At 30.9% G+C, this 22,612-nt stretch overlaps 1 protein-coding gene across 8 annotated transcripts in view; it reads right to left on the bottom strand.

The window, feature by feature from the left end:
• Positions 1–22,612, bottom strand: part of Ca-alpha1D (Ca[2+]-channel protein alpha[[1]] subunit D) — a 401,670-nt gene that overhangs the window by 66,334 nt on the left and 312,724 nt on the right. For all 8 annotated transcript variants that reach the window (XM_089106801.1, XM_089106795.1, XM_089106796.1 and 5 more), the window contains one exon: positions 867–1,136. In XM_089106801.1, the coding sequence (XP_088962927.1) occupies positions 867–1,136 (270 nt within the window). The remainder of the gene's footprint in view (positions 1–866; positions 1,137–22,612) is intronic.

Here is a 22,612-nt window from a genome sequence, read left to right as displayed (position 1 = left end):
ATAGAGAAGATTTTCTGCACTATCACCCTCCAGCATGAACATCACAGGACTAGACCAAAAAATTCCTGGGAATATAGGGAATAATGATTGTCCCAAAAGTCAGTTGTACAGAGCATATACCATTATGAACGATACATTCTAGCTTTTGGTCATAAAATGAGCAATTAGAAATGGATTTTTATGACATCCCCGACTTAAGCATGACTTAGAAGCTTCCTTATTCATCATCAACCTTATCTCCTCTGTATGTAGCCCATTCTTCCAACCTGAATAAGTGAATTATATATCTTTAGTTTCTTGTATCCTTACCCTGGCAGAAGAAATCTCAAACCCCTAAAAAGTCTAGTTAAGAAAGACTGAATTCGTGAATTGAAATCTCAATATGATAGTTTTCTTTCAATATCAAAACCTCCTATATTATAATTTTAATATTAATTAAATCCTATAAACTATAATGACCTTAAGAAATGCATCGAGTCCTACCAGTCCTAGATTTAGACTACAAAAACGATTTGAGCGTCCTAGGTATAAGTGCTCATGAATGCATTTGGAGATTTTGAGAGTCTTAAATTAGTTCACAAGTTCCTTAAATTAGGAATGAATTTGAATGAAGAGTTCATTCGTTATACAGTCCAACAGACATGAGATGTTGCAGCTAGCTAGATGCTGCAACTAGATGAACAGCAACTGTTGAGGAAGCGCTATATGCTTTCCAATGAATTGTCTAAGGTTTTAAGTGGTCGTTTGAGTGACCGAATTTAAACAATAGCTTGCATGGATAGTTAATATATTAAATATGGACAACTTTAAGTACGAATTTGCTGCAAGAAATTATTCTAACTTTGAGCTTAGAAATAGTTAAATACCTTAAAACGGAATCCAGCCAATTTTAAAATGAACTCCAAAGTAAATACTGCAGTGAAAATCATATTTAATACGTCTAGTGCCCTCGTATAGGCCTCAGGCTGGCCATAAAATTTCATTGCTAATGATATTGTGTTAATTAAGATCATTATTAATATTATGTATTCAAAATAACTTGAGGTAACTAGCCACCACATCTTGTACTGGAAACGATGCTTCGGGATATAACGACGCATCGGTTTGGCTTTCAAAGCGAACTCAATACAGTTTCTCTGCAAAAAAGAAAAATAATAAATCACCATAGATCAGGAATCATTGCCAAAACAAAGTAATATTTAATAAGATAATCAGATACTTTTTCTTCTATAGATAACAAACCTTTTTTGCTATTAACTGTAAATTGACCTTGATTGGGAAAACCACAGAACTAAAGAAATAAAAAACTTGAAACCAGAAGTTAAAAATCGGCTTAAATTAGTGCCGTCCGTTGGCGTAAAATAACGAACTTGTTGCCAGACCATTAATACCTCTTACTACAGCTTAGGCCAGTGATTCCCAATAGATTTGGGCCATGTCCAACCAAGGCATTATTAAAATCTTGATGCCCACCTCGTCATATTCAAATTTTGTTATTCAAAATTTTATATCTATTCAGCTGACCAATGCTTAAAGGCTATTAACTTTGTATCTTTTTGTGGTGTCTTCTATGCACATTTTCTAGATATATTTATCAAGGCCGTATCCAGGGGGAGGGGGTTAGGGGGTTTGACCCCCCCCCCTGAAATGTTTGTCTGACTCGTAAAAACGTAACAAATATGAGTAGTACAGAGGGAGGTGCGAGTCCGGAACGAACCACGTGGCTTATGGTTTTCTCAGTGAGAATGAAAAAACAGGAATTTTTCTCACTTGAAAAAACATGAATTGTTTCACTTTTATGGATGTTTTCTTGGACGGTTATGTGTGTTGGTAATTTTATTTGATGTTTTTCATGGATGTCAACATTAATTCATGTCTGTTTTATGGTTTTTGTCAGTGAGAATGAAAAAAAGCAACTTTTTCACATTTATGGATGTTAACAGCAATTTATGTCTGTTTTATGGTTTTTGTCAGTGAGAATGGAAAAACAGGAACTTTCTCACATTTATGGATGTCAACAGCAATTTATGTCTGTTGTTTGTCCAGGTGTAATTACAATGGGGTGATTTACATAATCGGTGGGGGAATTATTGATTCACGAAGGGGAATTAAGAAACAAACATCGCTTCATTGTTGTTTGGCTAACCTAACCTGAGAAATTGATTTACATAATCGGCGGGGGAATGTATTGATTCACGAAGGGGAAATTAAGAAAAAAACATGGCTTCTTTGATCTTTAGGCTAACCTAACCTGAGAAATTGATTTACATAATCGCTAGGGGAATGTATTGATTCACGAAAGGGGAAATAATAAACATTATGGTTTCTTTGATATTTAGGATAATCTAACCTGAGAAATTGATTTACATAATATGCGGGGGAATTATTGGTTCATGAAAGGGGAATTAAGAAACATTATGGCTTCTTTAATCTTAGGTCTGAGGGATAAACGTTCTTTAGGTCAGAGAGAAAAATTAATATTCTATTTTTAAATAGGGCTTCATTCATCTTTAGTGTCAGGAATTAGAAATGACATCACTTGTTATCTTGGAATTATGCGGGAGTCTAAAGAGATAGAAATTCTATTTTTAAATACGGCTTCACTGAGCTTTAAGTCGGAGAGATAAATTGATATTCTAACGAAACCTTAATAGTGTAGCTAGGAGCATTTATGAGATGAAGAGATTAACGTAGGAAAGGGTTTCCTAAAAATTTGAAATGTGACAGCGCAGGGATGCCAAAAACAAAAGGAACACACAGAAATTACTTTTAGGGGATTATTTGGGTGAAAAGGTTTTAAACATTTTAGGGAATTATTTCGGCGAAACAGAGACATTTTAAAAGATGATTTTAGAAAAGGTTTTAGAAGAGGTTTTGAGTGTGGTCGTTATAGTAAACAAGCTCTATTTAAACAGTGTCGTGAGGTACTCTACCCCAACCCCAAAGGGCCCCGATCGCCCTACCCCGACCCAAAGGGCTCCGGTCCCCAAAGGTCCCCCGGGCTCCCCAAGGCCCCCCCCCCGCTCCCTTTCCACCATGTTTTAAAAATAATTTTTGAATTTTTTTTAACATGGCATTTTTTTAACTTTTTTACGTATCTTAAAATCACATGAAATATGCTTACGGCTCTGCCAATCGTACTCTGTGCTTGTTCATAGACAAGACATGGCTTTCCCACTGGTACTCTGTGTGTAAGTTTCTGTGTGTGTGTAAGTTTTTGTGTGTGTGTAAGTTTTTGTGTGTGTAAGTTTTTGTGTGTGTGTGTGTGTAATTTTTTGTGTGTGTGTTAGTTTTTATGTGTGTGTGTAAGTTTTTTTGTGTGTGTTTTTTTAAGTTTTGTGTGTGTGTAAGTTTGTGTGTGTGTGTTAGTTTTTGTGTGTGTGTAAGTTTTTTTGTGTGTGTAAGTTTTCTTACATTTGTAAGTTTTTGCGTTTATGTAAGTTTTTGTGTTTGTAAGTTTTTGTGTGTGTGTAAGTTTTTGTGTGTGTGTGTAAGTGTTTGTGTGTGTGTGTGTAAGTTTTTGTGTGTGTGTGTGTCAGTTTTTGTGTGTGTGTGTGTAAGTTTTTGTGTGTATGTAACTTTTTTTGTTTGTGTGTAAGTTTTTGTGTGCGTTTAAGTTTTTGTTTGTGTGTTAGTTTTTTTGTGTGTGTTGTAGTTTTTTTTTGTGTGTGTTTTTTTTTTTTTGTGTGTTTAAGTTTTTGTGTGTGTGTTTAAGTTTTTGTGTGTTTGTAAGTTTTTGTGTGTGTGTGTAAGTTTTTTTTTGTGTGTGTGAGTTTATTTATGTTTTTAAGTTTTTGTGTATTTGTGTAATTTTTTTTGTCTGTGTAAGTTTTTTTTTGTGTATGTGTAAGTTTTTGTGTGTGTGTAAGTTTTTGTGTGTGTGTAAGTTTTTGTGTGTGTGTAAGATTTTGTGTGTAAGTGTGTGTGTGTGTGTAAGTTTTTGTGTGTTTGTAAGTTTTTGTGTGTGTGTGTTTGTGTGTTAGTTTGTGTGTGTGTGATTGTATGTGTGTGTGTGTGTAATTTTTTGTGTTTGTGTAATTTTTTTTTTGTTTGTAATTTTTTTTGTTTTTATGTGTAATTTTTTTTGTGTGTTTGTAAGTTTTTGTGTGTGTGTTTAAGTGTTTTTGTGTGTGTGTAAGTTTTTTTTGTGTATGTATGTTTTTGTGTGTGTTTAAGTTTTTATTTGTGTGTGTTTAAGTTTTTTTGTGTGTGTGTGTAATTTTTTTTGTGTGTGTGTAAGTTTGTGTGTGTTTTTAATTTTTTTTGTGTGTGTAATTTTTTTGTGTGTGTGTGTTTTTTTTGGTTCGTTTGTAAGTTTTTTTGTTTGTTTAAGTTTTTTTTGTTTTTTTTTTATTTTGTTTGTGTTTAATTTTGTTTTTTCTTTTTATTTTTTGTGTGTGTGTGTATGTTTGTTTGTTTTTGAAAGTTTTTTTTTTGTGTTTGTTTGCTTGTGTTAGTGTGTGATTTTTTTTTTGTGTGTAAGTTTTTGTGTGCGTGTGTCGTTTCTTTGTGTTTGTGTCTAATTTTTTGTTTGTGTTTTTGTTTTTTTTTTTCTGTTTTTTTGTGTGTATCTGTTAGTTTTTGTGTGTGTGTGTGTAATTTTTTGTATGTGTTTAAGTTTTTGTGTGTGTGTGTAATTTTTATTTTGTGTGTATGATTGTGTGTGTGTTTAATTTTTTATGTTTGTGTAGGTTTTTTTGTGTATGTTAGTTCTTTGTGTCTGCTAGTTATTTTGTGTGTGTATGTTTTTTTGTGTGTGTGTAAGTTTTTGTGTGTGTAATTTTGTGTGTTTGTGTAACTTTTTGTGTGTGTGTGTAAGTTTTTTGTGTGTGTGTAAGTTTTTATTTGTGTTTAAGTTTTTTTGTGTGTGTTTAAGTTTTTTTGTGTTTTTAAGTTTTTTTTTTGTGTGTTATTTTTTTTTGTGTGTGTAAGTTTTTTTGTGTTTGTAAGTTTTTTTGTGTTTGTAAGTTTTTTTGTGTGTGTAAGTTATTTTTGTGTGTGTGTAAGTTTTTGTGTGTGTGTAAGTTGTTTTGTTTGTGTAAGTTTTTGTGTGTGTGTGTGTAAGTTTTTGTTTGTGTTTAAGTTTTTTTTTGTGTGTGTGTGTGTGTAAGTTTTTGTGTGTGTGTAAGTTTTTTTGTGTGTGTGTAAGTTTTTGTCTGTGTGTAAGTTTTTGTGTGTGTAAGTTTTTGTGTGTGTGTAATTTTTTGTGTGTGTGTGTAAGTTTTTGTGCGTGTGTAAGTTTTTTTGTGTGTGTAAGTTTTTTTTGTGTGTGTGTAAGTTTTTGTATGTGTGTAAGTTTTTTTGTATGTGTCAGTTTGTGTGTTTGTGTGTTTAAGTTTGTGTGTGTGTGTTAGTTTTTGTGTGTGTGTGTGTGTGTGTATGTTTCTGTGTGTGTGTTATTTTGTGTTTGTGTTTATAATTTTTTTTATGTGTGTTATTTTTTGTGTGTTTTATTTTTTTTTTTCGTTTTTTATTTTTTGTTGACGTGTTTTTTTTTTTTTTTGTGTTTAATTTTTTTTTTTTGTATTAGTTTTTGTGTGTGTAAGTTTTTTTGTGTGTGAAAGTTTTTGTGTGTGTAAGTTTGTGTGTGTGTGTAAGTTTGTGTGTGTGTGTAAATTTTTGTGTGTGTGTAAGTTTTTGTGTGTGTGTAAGTTTTTTTGTGTGTGTAAGTTTCTGTGTGTGTGTTTAATTTTTTGTTTTTGTGTAAGTTTTTTTGTTTGTGTAAGTTTTTGTTTTTGTGTAAGTTTTTTTTTGTGTGTAAGTTTTTTGTGTGTGTCTAAGTTTTTGTGTGTGTGTAAGTTTTTGTGTGTGTGTAAATTTTTGTGTGTGTGTGTAAGTTTTGTGTGTGTGTGTAAGTTTTTTGTGTGTGTGTGTGTGTAAGTTTTTATGCGTGTGTAAGTTTTTGTGTGTGTGTAAGTTTTTGTGTGTGATTGTGATTATTTTCTATGAAGATAAAAAGTTTCACTTTAATTCTAAATTTTCTTAAATTCAGTTCCGACTTTTCTCAAAGAGATGAAAAATTTTTAAGTTCTGGTTCAAATACTTTCCCGGAAGAAGAAAAGTCCCAAGACATAAAACATTTAAAGTTCACTTCTAAATTTTTCTGTAGAAGATAGGAAAAGTTATACTCTGATTGTGATTATTTTCCATGAAGATAAAAGGCTTCACTTTAATTCTAAATTTTCTTAAATTCAATTCCGACCTTTCTCAAAGAGATGAAAAAATTTAAAGTTCTGTTCCAAATATTTTCCCAGAAGAAGAAAAGTTCAACTTCGATTCTGAATTTTCTCAATGAAAATGAAATAAGTTATTGATCAATTCTCTTTTCCTAAAATAATATAAAATTTTCCACTACAATTCAGATTTTTCTCAAAGAGATGAAAAAATTTAAAATACTGTTCCAAATTTTTCTTAGAAGATAGAAAAGTTCAAGTTATCTTCTGAATTTTACCAAAGAAAATAATTCAATTCTAATATCTCTAGAGAAAATAAAAAGCTTCCACTTCAGTTTTAAGTTCACCATGACATAAAAAATTTAAAGTTCAGTTCTAAATTTTTACATAGAATATAGGAAAAGTTATACTATGATTGTGATTATTTCCTATGAAGATTAAAAGTTTCACTTCAATTTTAAATTTTCTCAAAGAAGTGAAGAAAAGTTCAACTTCAATTCTGAATTTTCTCAATGAAAATGAAACAAGTTATTGATCATTTCTATTTCCCAAAATAATATAAAAATTTTCCACTTCAGTTCAGATTTTTCTCAAACAGATGTAAAAATTTTAAATACTGTTCCAAATTTTCCAGAGAAGAAAGAAAAGTTCAAGTTCTCTTCTGAATTTTACCAAAGAACATAATTCAATTCTAATTTCTCCAAAGAAAATAAAAAGCTTAGAAAAGAACATTTTAACAGAAAAATTTAGAACAGAACTTTAAATTTTTTATGTCTTGGTGAACTTAAAACTGAAGTGGAAGCTTTTTATTTTCTCTGGAGAAATTAGAATTGAATTGTGTTCGTTGGTAAAATTCAGAAGAGAACTTGAACTTTTCTATCTTCTAAGAAAAATTTGGAACAGTATTTTAAATTTTTTCATCTGTTTGAGAAAAATCTGAACTGAAGTGGAAACTTTTTATATTATTTGGAAAAATAGAATTGATCAATAAATTATTTCATTTTCATTAAGAAAATTCAGAATCGAAATTGAACTTTTCTTCTTCCTAGAAAATATTTGGAACAGAACTTTAAATTTTTTCATCTCTTTGAGAAAGGTCGGTATTGAATTTAAGAACAATTAGAATTAAGGTGAAAATTTTTATATTCATAGAAAATAATCACAATCAGGGTATAACTTTTCCTATCCTCTACGGAAAAATTTAGAATTAAACTTTTAAATTTTTCATCTCTTGGTGAGCTTAAAAATGAAGTGGAAGCTTTTTATTTTCTCTGGTGAAATTAGAATTGAATTATATTATTTGATAAAATTCAGAAGAGAACTTGAACTTTTATATCTTCTAATAAATATTTGGAACAGTATTTTAAATTTTTTCATCTCTTTGAGAAAAATCTGAACTGAAGTGGAAACTTTTTATATTATTTGGAAAAACAGAATTGATCAATAACTTATTTCATTTTCATTAATAAAATTCAGAATCGAAGTTGAACTTTTCTTCTTCCGGGAAAATATTTTGAACAGAACTTTAAATTTTTTCATCTCTTTGAGAAAAGCCGGAACTGAATTTAAGAAAATTTAGAATTAAAGTGAAACTTTTTATCTTCATGGAAAATAATCTGTGGAAGCTTTTTTATTTTCTCTGGATAAATTAGAATTGAATTGTGTTCTTTGGTAAAATTCAGAAGAGAACTTGAACTTTTCTATCTTCTATGAAAATTTGGAACAGTATTTTAAGTTTTTTCATCTCTTTGAGAAAAATCTGAACTGAAGTGGAAACTTTTTATATTATTTTAGGAAAATAGAATTGATCAATAACTTATTTCATTTTCATTGAGAAAATTCAGAATCGAAGTTGAACTTTTCTTCTTCCGGGAAAATCAATGGAACAGAACTTTAAATTTTTTCATCTCTTTGAGAAAGGTCGGAATTGAATTTAAGAAAATTTAGAATTAAAGTGAAACTTTTTATCTTCATGGAAAATACTCACAATCATAGTATAACTTTTCCTATCTTCTACGGAAAAATTTAGAAGTGAACTTTAAATTTTTCATATCTTGGTGAACTTAAAACTAAAGTGGAAGCTTTTTATTTTCTCTGGAGAAATTAGAATTGAATTATGCTCTTTGGTAAAATTCAAAAGAGAACTTGAACTTTTCTATCTTCTATGAAAAATTTGGAACAGTATTTTAAATTTTTTCATCTCTTTGAGAAAAATCTAAATTGTAGTGGAAAATTTTATATTATTTTAGGAAAATAGAATTGATCAATAACTTATTTCATTTTCATTGATAAAATTCAGAATCGAAATTGAACTTTTCTTCTTCCGGGAAAATATTTGGAACAGAACTTTAAATTTTTTCATCTCTTTGAGAAAGGTCGGAATTGAATTTAAGAAAATTTAGAATTAAAGTGAAACTTTTTATCTTCATGGAAAATTATCACAATCATAGTATAACTTTTCCAATCTTCTACGGAAAAATTTAGAAGTGAAGTTTAAATTTTTTATGTCTTGGGACTTTTCTTCTTCCGGGAAAATATTTGGAACAGAACTTAAAATTTTTTCATCTCTTTGAGAAAAGTCGGAACTGAATTTGAAAATGAAAGAAAATTTAGAATTAAAGTAAACTTTTTATCTTCATAGAAAATAATCACAATCACACACAAAAACTTACACACACACAAAAACTTACACACACACAAAAACTTACACACACACAAAAACTTACACACACACACAAAAAAAAACTTACACACACACAAAACTAACAAACACACACAAAAACTAACACCCAAAAAAAAACTTAGAAACACACACAAACTTAGACACACACAAAAAAACTTAAACACACAAAAAAACTTACACACACACAAAAACTTACAAACAAAAAGAAAATTACACACACACACAAAAAATTACTCGCACCCAAAATCTTTCACACACACACATAGTTACACATACACAAAAACTTACACAAACACAAAAACTTACACACACACACACACAAAAACTTACACACACAAAAAAACTAACACACACACAAAAACTTACAAACACAAAAACTTACACACACAAAAACTAGCACCCACACAAAAACTTACACACACACACAACAAATTAAACACACACAAAAAAACTTACGCACATAAAAAAACTTACACACACAAAAAAACTTACACACACACAAAAACTTACACACACACAAAAACTTACACACACACAAACACACAAAAAACTTACACACACACAAAAACTAACACACACACACAACAACATACACACACAAAAAAACTTACAAACTTAAAAATAATTAAAAAAACAAAAAAAACTTACACACACAAAAAAACTAAAGAAATAAAAAAAAATCACATACACAAAAAAAATTACACACACACAAAAACTTACACACAAAAAATTACACACACACAAAAACTTACACACACATAAAAACTTACAAACACACAAAAAAAATTAAACAAACATAAAAACTTACACAAACACACACAAAAACTTACACACACACACACAAAAAGTTACACACATACAAAAACTTACACACACAAAAACTTACACACACAAACAAAAAAAAACACACACACAAAAACTTGCAGACACAAAAAACTTACACACACACAAAAACTTACACACACACACAAAAACTTTAACACACACAAAAAATTACACACACACAAAAAATTACACACACACACAAAAACTTACACACACACAAAAACTTACACACACACACAAAAACTTACAGACACACAAAAACTTACACACACACAAAAACTTAGACACCAACACACAAAAATAACACACGCACAAAAAAACTTACACACACACAAAAACTTACACACTTACAAAAAATTACACACACAAAAAAAAAACTTACAAACACACAAAAACTTACACAAACAAACAAAAACAAAAAAACACAAAAAAACATAAAAAAAAACAAAAAAATACAAACACAAAAAAAAATTACACACACAAAAAAACTTCCTCACAAACACAAACTTACACACACAAAAAAACTTACACACACATAAAAACTTACACGCACACACAAACTTACACAAACACAAAAAAACTTACACACACACACAAAAAAACTTACACACACACACACCTAAAAACTAACACACACAAAAAAACTTAAACACACACAAAAAAAATTACACACACACAAAAAACTTAAACACACACATAAACTTACAAACTCACAAAAAAAAAAATTACACACACATACGCAAAAAAATACACACACATAAAAAATTACACACACAAAAAACTTACACACACACAAACACTCACACACACAAAAAAACATACACACAAACACACACACACAAAACTTAAACACTCACAAAAACTTACACACACACAAAAAATTACACACAAAAACTTACACGCACACAAAAAATAACACACACAAACAAACTTACACACACACAAAAAAAAACTTACACAGACAAAAAAAAAACTTACAAACATACACAAAAACTAACACACGTACAGAAACTCACACACACAAAAAAAAAATTACACACACACACAAAAACTTACACACACACAAAAACTTACACACACACACAAAAACTTAAACAAACACAAAAAAACTTACACAAACACAAAAAAACTTAAACACACAAACAAAAACTTAAACACACACACAAACTTACACGCACAAAAAAACTCACAAACATAAACAAAAAAGTTACATACACACAAAAACTTACACACACACACACAAAAACTTGCACACACACACACACAAAAAATATCACACACACACAAAAAAAATAACACAAAAACAAAAAAAAATACACACAAGAAAAAACATAAACACATACAAAAAATAAACACACCCAAAAACATTCAATCACACACAAACATACACACACAAAAAAACAAAAAAACATACAAAAAAATACACACACACACAAACTTAAACACACACAAAACATAAAAACACACACACACAAAACTTACACAACAACACAAAACTTACACACACACAAAAACTTACACACACACACACAAACTTACAAACACACACAAAAAAACTTACACACACAAAAACTTGCACACACACAAAAACTTACACACACACAGAAACTTACACACAGAGTACCAGTGGGAAAGCCATGTCTTGTCTATAAACAAGCAGATAGTGCGATCGGTAGAGCCGTAAGCATATTTCATGTCATTTTAAGATACGTAAAAAAGTTAAAAAAAAATGCCATTTTAAAAAATTTCCAAATTTATTTTTAAAAAATGGTGGAATGGGGGAGGGGGTGGTCCTTTCGGAGCCCGGGGGACCTTTGGGGACCGGAGCCCTTTGGGTCGGGGTAGGGCGATCGGGGCCCTTTGGGGTTGGGGTAGAGGACCTCACGACACTGTTTAAATAGAACTTGTTTACTATAACGACCACACTCAAAACCTCTTCTAAAACCTTTTCTAAAATCATCTTTTAAAATGTCTCTAACTGTTTTGCCGAAATAATTCCCTAAAATGTTTAAAACCATTTCACCCAAATAATCCCCTAAAAGTAATTTCTGTGTGTTCCTTTTGTTTTTGGCATCCCTGCGCTGTCACATTTCAAATTTCTAGGAAACCCTTTCCTACGTTAATCTCTTCATCTCATAAATGTTCCTAGCTACACTATTAAGGTTTCGTTAGAATATCAATTTATCTCTCCGACTTAAAGCTCAGTGAAGCCGTATTTAAAAATAGAATTTCTATCTCTTTAGACTCCCGCATAATTCCAAAATAACTAGTGATGTCATTTCTAATTCCTGATACTAAAGATGAATGAAGCCCTATTTAAAAATAGAATATTAATTTTTCTCTCTGACCTAAAGAACGTTTATCCCTCAGAACTAAGATTAAAGAAGCCATAATGTTTCTTAATTCCCCTTTCATGAAACAATAATTCCCCCGCAGATTATGTAAATCAAGTTCTCATGTTAGGTTAGTCTAAAGATCAAAGAACCCATAATGTTTCTTAATTACCCCTTCATGAATCAATACATTCACATAGCAATTATGTAAATCAATTTCTCCGGTTAGGTTAGCCTAAAGATCAAAGAAGCAATGTTCTTTTCTTAATTTACCCTTCATAAATCAATACAGCCCCTAGACAATTATGTAAATCAATTTCTCAGGTTAGACTTGCCAAAAAACAAAGAAGCGATGTTTGTTTATTAATTCCCCTTCGTGAATCAATCATTCCCCCACCGATTATGTAAATCACCCCATTGTAATTACACCTGGACAAACAACAGACATAAATTGCTGTTGACATCCATAAATGTGAGAAAGTTCCTGTTTTTTCATTCTCACCGACAAAAACCATAAAACAGACATAAATTGCTGTTGACATCCATAAATGTGAGAAAGTTCCTGTTTTTTCATTCTCACTGACAAAAACCATAAAACAGACATGAATTGCTGTTGACATCCATGAAAAACATCAAATAAATTTACCAACACCCATAACCGTCCAAGAAAACATCCATCAAAGTGAGAAAATTCATGTTTTTTCAAGTGAGAAAATTCCTGTTTTTTCATTCTCACTGAGAAAACCATAAGCCACGTGGTTCGTTCCGGAGTAGCACCCCCCTCTCTACTAATATGGACAACAACAAATTTTGTATGCGTTTTTTGAGTTTTTTTTTGTGTGACCCCCCCCCACCCCAAAAGTAAAAACCCTCCGAATAAAATCCTGGGTACGGCCTTGCATTTTATACTAATGAAAAATATTGTCTGAATACCTTTTATACAATGTACAACGTCATTGCAACTCTATCATATATCTTGTTTGCTCTTTAAATCATTTGAATATGACGTCATTCACATGAAAAATGTTTTACTTTAAAAATGAAGGCTAATTAAGCACAGTTAGTACATTAATCTGAAGGGTACACGTCCTGCCCAAGACTCACCAAAACATCCCCATGCCCTATCGGTGGAGCATGTGTCCCGCGTCGGGAATCACGGAATTAGACGAAAATCCCTTTTATGTGATAGCGGTTTCGTCTATTTACCCTAATGTTTGCAGATTCTATTATAAAAATGACAAGAATGATACGAATAAAGAAGTACATTAAAGGCAATAGGAGTTTACAACATGCAGCACTAGACATGGAAATAACAAAAGAAAGAAGGAAAACAAAAGAAAACAAACATTCTTTTACATCAAACAGCCACTTAGAAATAAAGAAGAGAAATATAGACATAAAATTAAAGAGCTATACAGAACATAATATTAAAAATTTGAGTCAAAAGGCCCCAAACCCCTTATGAGCGTCTCTATATCGTTGGCCATAAAACAGTAATCAGCTATGCCTGCCGACGGCCTTGGCCTTGTCCTTGATCCGGGTTGCAGCGGTAGCTAGCAACCTAGTAAGAGACGATCACGTCCAATGTTAAGAAATATAAAAACCATAACTCCTAAAAAAAGAGTAAGATCAAAACAAAAAGTACACCATTAGAACCGTCTTGACCTAAACCCCTATATAGGAAACTTAGTAGGGAGCCAGGTATTACTCGTGACAGGACTCCATATATGGGCATAGAATACTAACGGGGCACCACTGCTGCCATCTACAATCAAGTCTAACGCTGTACGTACATAATCTATTCAAGGATTATTGATCAAGTCTAACGGGTCAATGACACCTTTTCAAGGTCAATTTATTTGTTGTTTCTAAGTGTATTGACTCCGGGACGAAGTTTGCACATGCGCACTGAATTCTAACGGGACATTGTATTGATCCAAAAGAGGGGAACTAGATTTCTGAGAAATTGATTACATAATCGGCGGGGAATTATTGATCCACGAAACGGGAATTAAGAAACAATGTGGCTTCTTTGGTCTTAAGGTCTGAGAGATAAATGGTTTTTAGTGACAGAGATAAATTAGTATCCTATTTTTAAATATGGCTTCTCAGGTCTTTAGGCTTAGCGATAAATTAATATTATATCGAAGTCTTAATAGAGTAACCAAGAACACCTTAGAGATGAAGACATTAACGCGGGAATTTTTTCCTGGGAATTTCAAATGTGAAAGCGCAGGGATGTCAAAACAAAAGGAACACGCAGAAACTACGTTTAGGGATTATTTTGGCGAAACCGTTTGAGACATTTTAGAAGATGATTTAGGCAAAACACTTTGAGACATTTTAGAAATGATTTAGGCGAAAAAGTTTGAGACATTTCACAAGACGGTCTCAGATGAGTAATTGGAAGATGACGTGGGGTAAATCTCTATGATCGTAATAATAAAATAGTTCCATTTGAACATTTTTATGTGATCCCCTACGCCAAACCCAACCCCAAAGGGCCCCCCGGGCCCCCAAAGGGCTACCAGGTCCCCAAAGGGCCCCGGGCCCTAAAAGGCCTCCCAGGCCCCCAAAGGCCCCCGGGCCCCCAAAGAGCCCCCCTCCCCATTTTTTAATACTTTTTTTTGTGCACTTGAGACACAGAAGGGTCCCCACATTTCGAAAGGCTTTATTATATCTTTTCAGAACAAGTTCCTTTCTTAATACCCCTCTTAAACCCATTTTACAAGTTGAAGTACTCATCCTTTTCACCCACAACTTTACTTTACAGCTTTTTGAACACCCGACACCAAGCAATACTTTTCAAAGGTTTTATTATATCTTTTCAGAGCAAGTTCTTTTCTGAATGTCCCCCCTAAACCAATTTTACAACTTGAAGAACTCATTCATTTCACCCACAACTCTACTTTATGGCTTGTGAATACCCAACACCAAGCAATACTTTCAAAAGACTTTCTTATATCTTTTCAGAACAAGTTCTTTTCTTAATGTCCCCCCTAAACCAATTTTACAACTTGAAGTACTCATTCTTTTCACCCACAGCTCTACTTTATGGCTTTTGAATACCCAACACCAAGCAATACTTTCAAAAGACTTTCTTATATCTTTTCAGAACAAGTTCTTTTCTTAATGTCCTCCCTAAACCAATTTTACAATTTGAAGTCCTCATTCTTTTCAACCACAACTCTACTTTATGGCTTTTTGAATACCCCATTACCAAGCAATACTTTCAAAAGGCTTTTTTATATCTTTTCAGAGCAAGTTCTTTTCTTTATGCCCCCCCCCCTAAACCAATTTCATAACTTGAAGTACTCATTCTTTTCACCCACAACTCTACTTTAATGGCTTTTTAAATACCGCAACACCATGCAATACTTTAAAGAGGGGTTTTTTATATCTTTTCAGAGCAAAAATCAAATATTATTAATAAAATCACATGTATTTTAAATGTGTTCATCAAAGTAACAACATTCTTCTTTAATACCACCAAATGTTTACTGAACACACACAATTTTCTCTTAGAAATGATATTTTTCATCAGTGATAACACGTTTTCAGTTCGAACTAGCAAGTTTTCTGACAAAGATACCAATTTTTTTTTAGAAGTAACATTTTTTTGTCTGTGATAACAACTTCTCTGTCAGAAGTAGCAAGTTTTGATTAACACTAACAAACCTTCTCATCAAAGTAACAACATTCTTCTTTAATACCACCAAATGTTTACTAAACACATACACAATTTTCTATTCGAAATAATATTTTTCATCAGTGATAGCACTTTTTCTGTTCGAACTAGCAAGTTTTCTGACAAAGATACCAATTTTTTTTAGAAGTAACAATTTTTTGATTGTGATAACAACTTTTCTGTCAGAAGTAGCAAGTTTTGCTTAACACTAACAAACTTTCTCATAAAAGTAACAAAATTTTACCTTAAAACTAACATACTTTTAATGAACACACACAATTTTGGCTTAGAACTAATATTTTTCATCAGTGATAACACGTTTTCTGTTCAAACTAGCAAGTTTTCTACCAAAGATACAAAAATTTTTCTTAGAAGTAACCATTTTTTATTGCAATAACAACTTTTCTGTCAGAAGTAGCAAGTTTTGCTTAACACTAACAAATTTTCTCATTAAAGTAACAAAATTTTACCTTAAAACTAACATACTTTTACTGAACACACACAAATTTCTCTTAGAAATAATATTTTTCATCAGTGATAACCCCTTTTCTGATCGAAATAGCAAGTTTTCTACCAAAGATACCAAATTTTTCTGAGAAGTAACAATTTTTTATTGTGATAACAACTTTTCTGTCAGAAGTAGCAAGTTTTGCTTAACACTAACAAACCTTCTCATCAAAGTAACAACATTTTACCATAAAATTAACATACTTTTACTGAACACACACAATTTTATCTTAGAAATAATATTTTTCATCAGTAATAACACTTTTTCAGTTCGAAGTAGCAGGTTTTCTACCAAAGATACGAAATTTTTTTTTAGAAGTAAAATTTTTTTGTTTGTGATAACAAGTTTTCTGTCAGAAGTAGCAAGTTTTGCTTAACACTAACAAACTTTCTCATCAAAGTAACAACATTTTACCTTAAAACTAACAAACTTTTACTGAACACACACAAATTTCTCTTAGAAATAATATTTTTCATCATTGTTAACACCTTTTCTGTTCAAACTAGCAAGTTTTCTACCAAAGATACCAAATTTTTTCTTAGAAGTAACTTTTCTTTGATTGTGATAACAACTTTTCTGTCAGAATTAGCAAGTTTTGATTAACACTAACAAATTTTCTCATCAAAGTAACAAATTTCTTCCATAATACTACCAAACATTTTCTGTCAGATTTTCACTAACAGATTTTCAATTCGAATCATCAACTTTACCTTAATACTAACATACTCTTACATAAAACACACACATTTCTCTTAAAAATAATATTTTTCGTCAGTGATAACACGTTTTCTGTTCGAACTAGCAAGTTTTCTGTCAAAGATATAAAATTTTTTCTCAGAAGTAACTTTTCTTTGATTGTGATAACACCTTTTCTGTCAGAAGTAGCAAGTTTTGATTAACACTAACAAACCTTCTCATCAAAGTAACAACATTCTTCCTTAATACTAACATACTTTTACTGAACACAAACAAATTTCTCTTCGAAATAATATTTTTCATCAGTGATAACAAATTTTCTGCTAGAACTAACAAGTTTTCTGACAAAGATATCAAATTTTTCTCAGAAGTAACAATTTTTTGATTGTGATAACAACTTTTCTGTCAAAAGTAGCAAGTTTTCCTTTCACACTAACAAATTTTCTCTTCGAAGTAACAACTTTTTACTCAATACTAACAAACTTTTACTTAAAACTTTCAAATTTTTCTTAGAAGTATAATTTTTTTCCGTTCATGATAAAAAGCTTTCTGTCTAAAGTAGAAAGTTTTCCTTAACAATAACAAATTTATTCATCATAGTAACAATTTTTTCCTTAAATCTAACAGTTTTAGTTACATCTATCGAATTTCTCTTAGAAGTAACAATTTTTTGTCAGTGATAACAAGTTTTCTGTAAGAAGTAGCAAGTTTTCTGCCAAAGATTCCAAATTTTTCTTAGAAGTAAAAATTTTTACGTTTATGATAACAAATTTTCTCTCAGAAATATCAAGTTTTCCTTCACTCTAAAAAATTTTTCTTCAAAGTAACAACTTTGTTCTCAATACTATCAAATCTCTACTTAAAAATATGAAATATCTTTTAGAAGTAAACATTTTTTCGTCATTGATAAAAAGTTTTCCGTAAGAAGTAGCAAGTTCCATGTCTAGGATACCAAATTTTTCTTAGAAATAACAATTTCTTCGTTTTTGATAACAAGTTTTCTGTTAGAAGTAGCAATTTTTCCTTAACACTAGAAAATTTTCTCCTCGAAGTAACAACTTTTGCATTAATACTAACAAAATTTTTCTTAACACTATAAAATTTCTCTTAGAATTAACAATTTTTTCGTCAGTGATAACACGTTTTCTGTAAAAAGTAGCAAGTTTTCTACCAAATATACCAACTTTTTCATAGAAGTAACAATTTTGTGAAAAAATCGCAAGTAAGTAAAAATCTCTTTCTTGAAGTCACCTCTTGGATTCACAATACAGATATTTCATTCAAGAAATTATGAAAATGTTTTTAAGTAAGTAAAAATCTCTTTATTGATTTCACCTCTTGGATACACAATACAGATATTTCATTCAAGAAATCATGAAACAAGTGTAAGTAAGTAACAATCTCTTTCTTGAAGTCACCTCTTGGATACACAATATGGAAATTTCATTCAAGAAATTATGAAAAAATTGTAAGTAAGTGACAAACTCTTTATTGAATTGACCTCTTGGATACACCATACGGATATTTCATTCAAGAAATTATGGAAAAATTGTAAGTAATTATCAAACTCTTTATTGATTTCACCTCTTGGATACACAATAGTTATTTCATTCAAGAAATTATGAAAATATTTGAAAGTTAGTAACAAACTCTTTTTTAATTTCACCTCTTGGATACACAATACGGAAATTTCATTCAAGAAATTATGAAAAAAATAGTAAGTTATTAAAAAACTCTTTTTTGAATTCACCTCTTGAATACATAATACAGATATTTCATTCAAGAAACTATGAAAAAAAATGTAAGTAAGTAAATAACAAACTCTTTCTTGAATTCGCCCCAGGGGGCCTAGTGAGAGAGACATGCAAAAAGATTTGTTCATTTTTTTTACTAAAGCAAGCACTTTTTGCATGTCTCTCTCACTAGGCCCCCTGGGGCGAATTCAAGAAAGAGTTTGTTACTTACTTACTTACATTTTTTTTCATAGTTTCTTGAATGAAATTTCTGTATTTTGTATTCAAGAGGTGAATTCAAAAAAGAGTTTGTTACTAACTTACAATTTTTTTCATAATTTTATGAATGAAATTTCCGTATTTTGTATCCAAGAGGTGAAATCAAAAAGAGTTTGTTACTTACTTACAAATATTTTCATAATTTCTTGAATGAAATAACTGTATTGTATATCCAAGATGTGAAATCAATAAGGAGTTTTTTACTTACTTGCAATTTTTTCATAATTTCTTGAATAAAATATCTGTATTGTGTATTCAAGAGGTGACTTCAATAAAGTTTGTTACTAACTTGCAATTTTTTCATAATTTCTTGAATGAAATTTCCGTATTGTGTATCCAAGAGGTGACTTCAAGTAAGAGATTTTTACTTACTTAGAATTTTTCATAATTTCTTGAATGAAATTTCTGGATTGTGTATCCAAGAGGTGAAATCAATACAGAGATTTTTACTTACTTAAAAATATTTTCATAATTTCTTGAATGAAATATCTGTATTGTGTATCCAAGAGGTGACTTTAAGAAAGAGATTTTTACTTACTTGTGATTTTTTTCCCAAAATTGTTACTTCTATGAAAAATTTGGCATCTTTGGTAGAAAACTTGCTACTTTTTACAGAAAACTTGTTATCACTGACGAAAAATTGTTACTTCTAAGAGAAATTTGATAGTGTTAAGAAAAGTTTGTTAGTATTAATTTAAAAGTTGTTACTTCGAGGAGAAAATTTTTTAAGTGTTAAAAAACCAACAAAGAGAAAAATCTCTAAAAAAAACAAACAAACAAACGAGACTGTGGCCAGTGGAGAGAAAAGGAAAACAACAGAAAAAAAAAAACGTGGATATTTCGCCTGTATACCAACAAGGCGTCTTCAGCACGAAAGACACAAAAAAAAAACAAAAAAACAAAATAAAACAAAAAAACAATAAAACAAAAAATGTACAATCGGCGCAAACTAATCCACGTAGGGAAAAGATGCTAAAGTAGAGTTACTTCAGTGAGGACACCAGAGTAACTGAGGAAAAATAAAAAAACTGTAAATTACTTTAATTATTCAGTTGCGAAATAATCCTTTTGTTAGCTATTACTGAAGCAAATCGTTTTGGTCTAACAGGTAAAATAGTCCCCTGGTGATTATTTAAAATCTTTACTCCCTTATTGACAATTGATTCATTCTTTAGAAGGTTATCATAAATTGGGTCAATATTTAAATTACCCGTGTCCCTATTTATGGAAAGGTTAGCAAACATATGTTTTTTAATTTCTATGGCTTCCCTGGCCCATTGGGTGTACCCCTTATCATTAGAAATAGCCAAGGCTTCATCAAATTTTACAAAATGGTCTGGTTGAATACAAATATGCTCTGCTAAATCTGAAACGAAAGTTTCTGGAGGCTTGCTTAATTGTAGGGTTTTTTCTATTGAATTACGGTGTTCAATAAACCTTTCAACAAATTGTTGGTGAGTCCTACCAATATATAACTTCCCACAAGAACACGGAATTTTATACACCCCACTTACTAAATTTACCCGAGTTAAATCCTTACCAGAACTAAAAAAACTACCCATTGGCCTCAGCGATTGGAAACATGTATCAATACCAAATTTACGTAAAACCCGTGAAAGTTTCTCCCCCAAACCAGGTACATATGGTAATGAAATGAAGCTTTTTGATACAACTAAATTTAAAGACTGAGAAACCTCAATAACCCTACTACTATGTTTGGCCCGTCTATTTTCAATTATTTTATCAATGAACTTAATTGGATAACTATTACAAAATAAAATATCCCTCAAGTATAACAATTCTGAATCCAGAAATTCCTGGGAACAGATTTTAAAGGCTCTATCCACTAGTGAAATTACAACCCCCTTTTCACCGACATAGGGTGGCAAGAATGAAAATTTAAATACCTATCATTGTGCGTAGGTTTTCTGTAAATCGAGAAAAGTAAATGGAAATCCCTTTTAATTAATAAAATATCCAGAAAAGGTAATTTATTATTATCCTCAAATTCAACTGTAAATTTAATATTATTATCAAAACTATTTAAATGCTTACAAAAAAGGTCTAAGGAGTCCAACCCATGTTTCCAAACGCAGACCACATCATCCATGAACCTACCCCAGAAACAAGGGGAGATTCTAAAACTATTTATAGCGGAGGTTTCAATGGCATCTATGAATAGATTTGCCAATAAAGGAGAAAGAGAAGCCCCCATAGGTAAACCAAAAATTTGTCTATAAAACTCCCCTCGAAAACCAAAATAAAAAGAAAATTCATTTACCAGCATAATTAGTTTCATAATGACATCAATATCCAAACTGGCTAACGTCACATCCTGTATTAAATCAAAGTGTTTTTCTAATTTACTTTTTAAAATATCCTCGCACTTTTTTAAATCACAATTTGAATACATGGACACAACATCAAAACTGCAAAGAATTGAACTCTCCTCCAACGTGAACTTGCGCAATTTATTAGTAAGATCAGTCGAATTTTTTAAATATGATTTTTGTGTTACCAAAAGTGGACGTAAAGCTACCGACAACCATTTTCCTAATTTTGAAACAGGTGACAAAAAAGTTGACACAATAGGGCGGAGGGGGGATCCATTCTTATGAATCTTAGGTAAACCATAAATCTTAGATGCCAAAGAACCCCTAGGTTCGTCTTTCTCATAAGACTGTAAGGGGAAGTTAGAATTATTTTTTATTGACTCTTATTACCTTGTTTATGTTTTTACATATTTATCAGTAGGATGAAAAATAAGTTTTTTGTATTTACTAGTGTCAGTAATAAATGATTTCAGTTGATTATTCTAGTGTTCAGTGTTCATAATTTCTATAGTGTTTCCCTTTTCGGCTCTGGTGATAGTAAGGAATTTATCCTTTTTCAAATCAGAAAGGATTTTAATGTCATTTTTTTGTAAAATGTCTTTACCAATGAAGTTCATATTAAAGGTGTTTAGTTTTCTTACGATCTCAGCTCTGAGTTCTTGAGGAGTATCAACCTTATCTATAGAAGCCATAATTCCTGATTCCACCTTTGAAATTATTTTTGAATAGGAGACTGGTGTTGGAAAACAGAACTTTGAACCTTTCAACAAAACGGCTTCCTGTTGAATATTAAGAGGCTTAGAAGACAAATTCTTAATTGCTGGACCCAGACAATGACGAGGATAAAAAACATCTGAATCTTTGAAATTCTCAATCAAAAGTTTATTAAACTTGTCAAACAAACGAACCTTGGACAAATGAAAATCATGGCTAAAATATATAATGGCCATTTCATTAATTCGTATAAAAAAATCAGAGGTAAGGTTATTTCTTAAAAAATTTTCAACAGAATTTAAGTCCTTAGACAGTTGAAAACGTCACTGTTTTTGTTCATAAATTACGTGATTTAAAGCTATTAGGCTTAATTAATTTTTTAATTTTGTTTCATTTTTAGTTCCAAAATGGGTACATATTTTAAAAGATTTCGGAATCACTGTTTCCTTCTTGCAATTTTTAAAGAAAATTTGTTGATTTAATAGATATGCATGTTTTTTAACTAAAGACAAATAATAATTGACAGAAGCGGCTAAATGTTGCCCTTACAATTGACGAATGAAAGATCTTAAGCCGAACCGGCCATCAATGACACAAAAAACAAACAAAGACAAAAATATCTAAAAAAAACAAACAAACGAGATTGT

Source organism: Artemia sp. Qi Xiang Cuo, chromosome 21, assembly GCF_049724085.1.
Source record: "Artemia sp. Qi Xiang Cuo chromosome 21, ASM4972408v1, whole genome shotgun sequence".
Taxonomy (NCBI): Eukaryota; Metazoa; Arthropoda; class Branchiopoda; order Anostraca; family Artemiidae; genus Artemia; species Artemia sp. Qi Xiang Cuo.
This window is presented reverse-complemented; position numbering and strand designations above follow the sequence as displayed.